The sequence below is a fragment of the Gekko japonicus genome, unplaced genomic scaffold (genome assembly GCF_001447785.1).
Source record: "Gekko japonicus isolate JY-2015 unplaced genomic scaffold, Gekko_japonicus_V1.1 scaffold1057, whole genome shotgun sequence".
Lineage (NCBI taxonomy): Eukaryota > Metazoa > Chordata > Lepidosauria > Squamata > Gekkonidae > Gekko > Gekko japonicus.
The window spans coordinates 493,144-503,300 of NW_015175390.1; the positions used below are offsets into that span (position 1 = coordinate 493,144).

Consider the following 10,157-nt stretch of genomic DNA (forward strand, 5'->3'; position numbering starts at 1 on the left):
ACCGCCCGGCCTTTTCACGCCGGGAGCGCCGCTAGGGTTGCCAACCCCCCCGGTAGGGCGGAATTCCCCCCGCCCCGGAGGCCCGTTGCCCGACGCCGGGGAATCGGGGCCCGGGGGGAACTCCGCCCCGGCGTGCGCGTCACCCGGAAGTGACGTCGCACGCTGGGGGCGGGACCATGCCTCAAATGGCATCCGCGGAGAACTCCCGGACCGGCAGGACGCTCCTCCGCCGGTCCGTTTTTTACATTTGGCAACCCTACTGAGCGCTCTGGCCCCAACAGAGGCCTGCTAAGTAGTCTTTTTGAAATCCTTAACCAATACGAAACTCATAATGACATTATCAGGTGCCATAGTATGATCAAGTCCTGTCTTTAAAAATTATTACCTCTTTTTCTCTACATCCATTCATCTTGCAGAGCAGAATGGTTGAATAGGTAGTGTAATATATGTTTCTGTTAGTTGTCACCAGTGGCCAAGTGACAGATACCTTTTGTTGAGCAGTCAGACTAGCCATGATCCTGGACAGGGTGGGGATTATTCTGGCTTTTACTAAAACAGATGCCTGGCTGAGGCTTTGTGTGCTGCCAGTAGAGATGTGAAGGCCCGGGAAAAAATCGGAAAAAATCGGGGGGGGGACTTTTTTTCCCGTTTTTTCCCTGAAGCCTTTTTTTGTTTTTTCCGAAAAATTTGAAAAATTGAAAAAAGAAAAGAAAAAAAATTGATTATGGAACGTTTTATTTTAACATGATGAATAAAATATTTTAAGACAAGGTGTTCAAATATTTTCCAAATCATTTCTAAAATATATATATATGGTATCAGATTGATCTAATTTCTGTGCACTGAGGACAAGCAAGTCCTAGGTTACAAACTGAACTCTCCAATGCAAGAACAAGATGCATTTCTTCCTTTAGGAGGTGCTATTGTCAGAAGAAAATAAAAATGTTTCAGTTTTGTCTTTCCATGTGGGTGGGTATTCTGTTTGTAATAATTGTTTGGATACACTATATTTTTAATATGATAGTAGTGATAATTTCATGCCAAGTAAAAATGTCCATAGTCATAGTTTATGTTCCTAAAGTAACAGAATGACTTTCAATCTAGAAAAGACAAAAGAAATGCTAATGTAGCATTTTTTTCAATTTTTCCAAAAATTTCCATTAAAAAAAAAAACTGGGAAAAAACAGGGTTTTTTCCAAGCTTCAAAATTTCTGGAAATTTTACATCTCTAGCTGCCACTCAAATAAAGCAGTATTATATTCTTGCCTTGCTGGTATGAATCCAAACATTATAGCAACCACCAACAGTTAGAATGGCAACTGCAGAGACTTAGCAATCTGCATCTCCCCCTGCCTCACTTTCGCATTAAAGACAAATCTTACATTGCCTTTTCTTTGCTGTTTTCCCTCAACTTAAAAAAAAAAATATCTAGTGCCATCATTGTGGCACACATAATCCTCTTTATTTAGTCCATATAAATGTATTCAATGAGGAAAGATCACAGACCTGAACAGCATATCCTGGTTTTCTCATATTAGGCTGTGCATATTATCTGTTCCTCAACTTCAGCTGACACCTGCATTTTCGATTTAAAATCTTTATTGAAGTGAAATAGTCAGCCTAGTTTGACACAGAAAATTATTCACAAAATCAATCAAAACATAGCAAGTTTGAGGTAGAAATGGAAAATTCAGTGATGCATAGAAACCACAAGTTTAATGGCAGGCAGTCAACTGAACAAATTACCAGTGTAGGCAACACTTAAATGAAGCCAAAATAATTATGTGTACAAACCATTATTTTCCCTGCATATCATAAAATATAGATAGTCTACAGATTATGGTAGTAGGTACCATATCTGTTTCCTTTTGATAAAGTACAGAAGCACATTCATTTGCCTATTTAAAGTTATGCAAATATTTATCAAATAACTTTCAATAATTTGTCCTGGCTGATGAGTTTTTCCATCCACAAAAAGTATTTACAACGCAATACAATACCAGAAAATTATCTAGTGCAATCAACTGAAAACTGCATAACGCGTGACACTATCAGTAAAATTCTAGATGAAAAAAGCCTTGCAAATTACTATATCCTATATATATAATCCCCTTCTGTATTGGCCATTTCCAGCTCTCCCCCACTGGCTGTGCAGTGTGCTCTATCAGCCATTGGCCCATCAACTGCCACTCAAGAGTACTTGCATGCCATTGGCTGGGTGCTGGGTCTGCTCATCTCTCCCACCCACTGCCAGCCTGGACACTCTTCTCCTACAGAATAAACTGCCAAATGACTGTCTCCCCTGATGAAGACACTTCTCCTGCTTGGCTCCTGTGGGACTAATTTTTCCCTCAGTGGATGTTGCTAGGCAACTATGCTTGGTTCTGTCAGTAAAAAGGCAAAGGCAAAAGGCGCCTTCTAGGCCTTTGTGGGGAACTCATTGGGGCCAGTCCCGACTAGGGTTGCCAGGTCCAGTGTGGGAAATTCCTGGATATTCTGTGGTGGAGTCTATGGAAGCCAGAGTTTGGGGAGAGAAGAGGCCTCAGCTGAATAGAATGCCATAGAGCCCACCCTTCAAAGCAGTTATTTTCTCCAGGGGGGGAGAGATTTGTTGTCTGGAGTTCAGTTGTGATACCCAGCGATCTTCAGGCTCCACGTGGAGGTTGGCTACCGTAGGCATAACAGTAAGCACTTCCGAGCAGAGTCTGCCAGACCCAGGTTCTTGCCGTGGAAGTTGAGTGGGTGATTTCGGACCAGTCACAGCCTAATCTCACAGGGTTGTTATGTAGATCAAAAGGAGGAGAGGAGAATGATGTAAGCTGCTTTGGTCTCCACTGCAGCAAAAGACTGTACTTTTCCTCCTGGGGAACCACTGCTACCAATCTCCAGGTGAGGGCTGGAGATCACTCAGAATTAAAACTGCTCTCTAGATGGCAGAGATCAGCTCCCCTGGAAAAAAATGGCTGCTCTGCAGGGTGGACTCTGTGTCATTATACCCTACTGAGGTTGCATCCCTCCTGAGGTTGCTTTCTCCCCACTGTGGAAAAAGACTGTCGTTTTCCTAGGTAGAGGCTACATGGAGGGGTGAAGATAATGGTACGTTGATAGTTTGCTGGGAAGGAAATAGGGTTGCCACCTCCATGTTGGCAAATTCCTGGAGATTTGAGGAGTGAAGCCTGGAGACAGTGGGATTTAAGGAGGGGTGAGACCTCAGACAGGTACCAAGCCATGGTCTCCACCCTCCAAACCAGCCATTTCCTCCTGGGGAACCACTGTTGCCAATCTCCAGGGGAAGGCTGGAGATCACTCAGAATTACAACTGCTCTTCAGATGGCAGAGATCAATTCCCCTGGAGAAACCAGTAAGCTCTGTGTCATTATACCCTGCTGAGGTCACCACAGCAAATTGACATTGAGTGCCCAAGGCCAGGTCACCACCCAGAGCCTCTTTCTAGAGCTCACAATGGGCCTTATTCCTCTTTAGAAATAATATTTTCTGTGTTATACATTTTGTTGTCCTTGACAAATGCAATTATGCTGTATAACCCTCTTTTTTCTTTCCCTTTTTTCTGTATCCCGACTATTCCTAAATAAATTGACTGCAGCAACACATCATGATAATCAAACTACCTATTTTAAGAGATGTTGATTATGTCTATGCCATGTGGCAAAGCAACTTGTGAGCTGTAACAAGGAAACCATGTTTCCTGTGTATATTCATGAGTAAAGTCTGCTACATTATTTTCAGAAATGTTGAATGGAGCTAGACATGTGTTTTCACTTTGAAAGAATGTTTGAACCAGGGGAAGAAAAAACATTAACATCTGCCCAATCACACAGTGCACCTACACTAAAAAACAAAGGAGGCACAGGCCTAAGTGGGATGGAAATAAATCTGTCAATCCATTTTGGCAACAAACCAATCAAAAATAATTTATTAAAAACCCCTAAACACTCTTGATTTATTTGTTGTTGTTGATTTAAGTTCTGGCTTTTCATCAACCTGTCCCTTATGCCAAAGAGCCTAAAATTTTAAATTTAAAAATATGTACCAGGAATTAAGTCCATTGAAATCAATAGGATTTGCTTTTTATTAAGCCTGTTATATTACATGTTTTTAAGGGCACTATCTACTATGCCTCTCCTTTCAGTATCCCTACCTCCAGGAGGTCTTCGAACTCAGCTTCACACCCTAGACCTCTGTGAGTTACCCATGCAGTTTCACTTAAAACAAACAAATAAAACTGACTTAATCTTCCCTCATAGAACCCACACTGTTAACATTCTATTATTGATACCAAATGGGAGGGGAATTCTGCTTTATTCTTTCTTGTAGAAATTTCCTATTTCTAAAAATTAATTGTATCATAAAATTAATAACAATGAACAGATGCCATTGCTGATATCAGACAAGCTTGGCATTTTCAAATGTTTTTCAGGTAATTATCCCAATGAATTATGTGAAAGAGTACATGCATTTTATTGATCTATTTATATTTTATTGATCAACTGGTTGGTTTTTAAACATGGAGAAGGGGGGAATAAAACCATAAATGTATATATTAAGCCAAATTAAAAATACAAGTTACAAAACCACCTGATTAGTGTGCAAATCAAATCAAAACCAGTGCTAAAATTCTTATTGCCTCCTCTCAGATAGTGAAAGGGATAACGTAATCATCAATAGAATTAACAACTGATACTACAGAAAGTTACAGTGGAACTCAGGTGCCCCAGTGATCTTTGTGGAAGAGTTAAATTTTGTTGAAATGTATTAATGAACAACTACATCCTTGGCATATCATGCATAGATCTTTGAGCATGCTTAAAATGAATGAAACAACTGTTTTCAGGGCCTTCAGCGTTTCCCCCCCCCTTTAAATTTAAACAATATAAGGGAAGTTAAGACCCATCCACTGAAAAACAATAATGACTCCTGACGCCCGCTGGAAAAGAGCCGAATACCAACAGAGCCCTGCTGCCTGGGTGCCTGTAGGCAGTCACTTCCCTATGCAAAACAAAAATGTGGCCCTAGATAGGCAATTAACTTGTGTATGTAAACCGCTCAGAGACCCTTCTGGGTTCAAGCGGTATAGAAACTGAAAGTAATAAATAAATAAATAAATACTTGCCATATTGTGAATCCTATAGTTAAATTTTAAAAGTATTATTTCATTTTCAATTCCTCATAGACTCTGAATTTGTTTGACAAAAACATTTAAATCACATGATTACTCTTTTCCTAATCATATATTTCAGTTTAATCCTTTGCTACTATTGGTACATTGACATAGGGTACTTTTACAATTTTGTTTACTAAATGGAAAACAAATCAGATCACACTATAAAGGGCATCAGAAAATTTTCTGGAAAACTTTCCATTTCTCTTTTTTTTCAGAAAACTCACAACACTCCTTACAAGCAGACAGAATGTTTGTCAGCACAGCAACTCACACAACAGATAGCAGTAGTTTTGCTACTACTCATCCAAAACTTTGTAACACTTTACTCTGAGTTATGTGTGTATATATATACATACCACTTTCTCCCAAAACAGCTTTTAACATTGTTTTCCCTCCTCCACTGTATCTTCCCAACAAGAACCATGTAAGGAGTCTTAGGGTGACAGAAAGTGACTAGCCCAAAGCTACCCAGGACCCTTCCATGGTAGAGTGGGAAATGCAGACCTCAGTCTCCCAAGTCCTACTATTACATCATGCTGATTCTGTGTAACTGTTTATGTTTCCTTTTTTTTAATTTGAACTTAGAAAAAATGTATAATCATATTTCAGTACAATAAGTAAAACCCATACCATATTATAATTTCAGTTTTATTTTGCACCAACTGCATACATGCACTATGCAAAACACAGAAACATCACAGTCCCTGATAAAAACTTACAATCTACTTCAAACATCCATGCCTCAACATGATGGGAGATGGCAGATCTTTTTGAAGCCATGGCAGATGGCTCAAAATAGCAGGACTCAAAATAGACCAAGGTGATATTTGAAAGGCAATAGAAAAGTTGACCTGGAAGGGAAAGCCAACATGCAGTGAGTTGGAAGAAGAATGCACATGATGGGTAGAAATGGAGCTATACATTTCTGTCCAGTTCTGCTTTTTTTCCATGATGGAATTCAACACAGATTACATTAGATACCAAGAAGCCTCCCCTCCAGGCAATGACCACACTCATGCCTCCTTAGTTTCAACAAAGTTGGTGCATCATGTGCCCTCAAGCCACTCCCTAGTTTGGATAGCCACTGGTCCTTGATGCCTAAGAGACCAGAAATAATAATAAGCCTCTACAATTTGCAGTGAACAATCTTCAAGATTAGTTAAGATACACAAACTATTTTAGAGCTGATTTATAAAAAGTCAACTTATCTATTTAGCTGTCTCAAAAAGATTAGTTGATTGCCGATTTACCTTTGACCAAATTTCACTTCATTATTCTATGAAATTAAAAACAGGTAAACACCATGTTCAATTCAGAGTACAAACAAAAAACATCTTCCTTAAACACATTAGTTTACAGCTATGTCCACATCTACAATTAAGTGTAACGGATTGTTCAAAGATTAAAATAGTGAAAATGTAAATTTGATTTAGGCATTTCATAAGAATAAAGAATAAATTTTAATTCTGATTCACATTTTTTTACTCTGGGTGCTTTCTCCCCCAGAAGATCTCTGAAGGTGAACTATAAATAATACAGCCAACGCATATTCTTACATACTGTAAATGTAAGAATATATATTTGCTTGGGCCTTTAAGGGAAACCAAAGACATAAAGAATACAGATTGTAATCCTTTTTTTACTTCCAAAGTCTATTTTTTTGAGGCAGTCTGGTGGTTAAATCCACTTGTAGCAAGACAGTGTAGTAAGACAGTGACCAGGCTTGCATAGGAATTTAATATGTAACTTCAAGATTTAAAACAGAACAGTTATTCACCAGTGTTAACATAAGACATAAACTGTGCATCAATTAAAAATTATTTATATTTTATCACCAGAATCAACATCTTAAAAATTTCAGGGTGAGGGTTAAAGTACAATGCTGTAATTACAAGATTCAGCTGGATTTTACACTATAGGCTCATTTCTTTACAGAAAGCCAATCACAGTTAGACACAAACCAATACAGCCAATGGTTGTTTTATTTTCTCAGTGGTATAGTCTGGAAAAGTTTGCTTACCAAGAACAAAGTTATAATAAATGATAACAGCACATGATTTCCACTTACAGAAACCCTGATTGCTTCCTAGAGAAACTACACAAATCACATTCATGGGATAGAATATAAGATACGCTTTTGTCTCTCTAAATAAAATATGCGCTTTTGTAGAATTGGGTGCCTATTTCAACTGTGATGGTTACTAAAAGCATTTGGAGGAAAATCTCGCAAACATTTGGAGACAGAAGAATGTATGCATTAATATGATAGAAAAGCTACTGAAATATTTTTCAAGGAAAAATACAGTGAATGTGTCCTGGAAAAAGGAGTGAGATATGTTTCTTAACTTTTACACTCTTTTCTCCATTAAGTAAATAATTGCTTCTGAAGTCTCTTAGAAAAAACCCTTGCTATATATCAGGGAAATTAAGAAATGCATGTTTAGGGGTAGGAGTGTTTTATAATATAGATTATACAGCAATGCCCACATGGTTTGGACTGGAATCTCAGTGCATAATCCAACCATCTGTCCACCAGTTGTACTGCGTGTGCGCACACTCACACACTCACAAGCGATTCAAGCTTTTACAGACAGATAAGCTTTTACAAAACAAACAAGTTCCATCATTTGAACAGAAACATTTTAATATTTCAGAAAATCTTCGCAGTAATTGCATTCTGTTCTCTAACTGAACTATAAGAGTTAACACTTGCTACAGGCTAAAGAAATATTACATTAGTTTCTGAAACAAGCAAACATTTTGTATTACATTAATTCTATGATTCAAGCTTGATAAGGAAAATCTAAGGGTTATTTCCCCCAGCAATGGTATTTCCAAACGTGGGAACCATTTGTTGAAGTTTCACTTCTGCATTCCCCACCCTCAGCACCTTTTTAGCTGAACTATATACACCATTTACTCAGAAAAAAATATCCCAATGAGCAAGCAGTAACAGGGTTTAGGATTGTAGCATTTGTACAATCCTTTAGTTGTGTAAGCAACTGATCTATATTTGTCATTCAAGGCCACCCAATTCAGACAGCAGCTCCAGGATAAATGTGAGGTTATAACAGCAAACTTAATCTGAAGGGGAAAGAATATCTCATAGTTCTCCACTCCTCCTTCCCTTCGGATGGAGTTATCCAGATCCAAATTCAGTCAAAATTGCATATCATCACCAAAAATGGCACACTGTTGAATCCTGACAGCAAGAGATAACACCTATCTGAACAGAGATTTCTTCTATAAAAATGTCAGAAATAATCCATCACGACATGCAAATACCAGAGCAAGGTTGCAATCCTATGTAAACAATTCATTGTAAGTCCTTCTGAGCCTTACTTCCAAGTGAACTTGCAAATGATTGTGTTAAAACAACACAGTCTAGTAATAATGATTTTGGGGGGATGAGTAGACTCCAGAACTCTACACAGATGACATCCTACATGTGGAACTTCTGAAGATCGGAAAATAAATTGGTGTGACAATCCATGCATTCAAACACCAAATGCAAATGTTTATGTACAATAGTGCTGATTAGACCATCAGATCAACCATGATCTCTGTCTTGCATTGTACCCAAGATCATCCTGATTTGGTGCCTACTAATTGGCTTGAAGGAGCTGAGAATCATGGTAGTAGATCATGAACAGAAGTTTAGATAGAGGAGCTGGGGGAGTGGCATCCGGAGGGTCTCATTATCCAGTTAAATTTTATCAATCACATCGTCCCCTCCTCACTTCCGGAAAGTAATATCCCCCTGTTGTTCAAAACAGGGACTTAAGTGCGTTTGCCAGTCTTAAAGATGCGCTCTCACCCCCAAACCTCCTAAAAATAACATCCGCAGGAGAAAGACTCGAAATAACCACACTCTAGAAAAGGGGGGGGGAGGCGTGAAGTGGCTTCTCTGCTGTCAGAGGAGGAAGCATCTCCTTAGCTAGTGCAATGACTAAGTCTGGATGCCAAGATACTGTATGGAGAAGAGAAAGGCGGCGAGAGAGAAAAGCCCACACACTCCTTGACAGGAAGAGATGGAGAGCCACAACTCCTCCTCCTGCCCCCACCCCCCTTTTACAACCCAAACTCCGGAGTGGGCGGATCTGGGGAGCGCAGGACACCGCCACCAACAAGACACACAGGCCACCCTTCCTGGCGCTTGGGGCGTGGGACTCCTTCCAGCTCTTAGTCACGCGAAAGAAAAACCCCGGCTGCGCCGCTGCGTCTCCCTCGCCTCCTCCCCGGAGGACCGGGGGATCAAGAAGCATTTCGAGCGCAAACCAAGCGGGCACCCGGAGCCAACCCGCTCCCGGGCAAAGGCGGCGGCGGCACCCGCCTCACCTCCTTCAGTTCTTTGGCCACGTCCTTCAGGTCCCCCAGGACTAATTCCAGATCGTCCACGATGATCTTGATCTGCTCCTTCACCTTGGCTTTGGAGGCGGCCGGCAGCCCTTCGGCTGGAGAGGACACCGAGGAGGAGGTGGCGGAGGAGGATGTGGTCCCCTTGGACTTGGCTGACATTCTTTGGGGGGAGCGCCGGGCGGGGGAGAGGACGCACGCAGGTCAGGAGAGCTGACTGGCCCCCGCGGGACGCCCGTCCCCGTCCGACCCCCCGGAGCTGCTGCGGTCGCTGCTTCCCGCCCGGCGGCACATCTTGTGCTCGGGTCCCCGCGGCGCGCTGCCCTGGGCGCGCTCCAGCGCTGCCATCAACTCCCCGGCAACTGCACTGAGAAAGCCCGGGCTGCAGGCAGGCGAGCAGACAGGCGGGCGTTGCGCCTGCGCCTGCCTCCTTCCCCTCCCTCCCTTCCTCCCTCCCTCACGGAGACACACAGACATGTAGGGCGCGAAGCTCGCCCCAGGGTCGGGCAGGCGAGCAAACCCCCCACATAGCGCGAGCGGCCGGTTGGGCGGCGGCACGCGTGCCTTCCCTCGGAGCCCCGTGGCCACCTGGCGCGCTTAAACCCCCAATCCGGGCTAA

The 10,157-nt window shown here is 41.6% G+C and overlaps 1 protein-coding gene across 1 annotated transcript in view; it reads right to left on the reverse strand.

Annotated features, from left to right (window-relative positions):
• Positions 1-9,889, reverse strand: part of PRR16 (proline rich 16) — a 102,151-nt gene extending 92,262 nt beyond the window's left edge. Inside the window, exon 1 of the mRNA XM_015425649.1 lies at positions 9,521-9,889. Within this exon, the coding sequence (XP_015281135.1) occupies positions 9,521-9,700 (180 nt within the window). The 5' untranslated portion in view covers positions 9,701-9,889. The remainder of the gene's footprint in view (positions 1-9,520) is intronic.
• Positions 9,890-10,157: the final 268 nt, after the last annotated feature.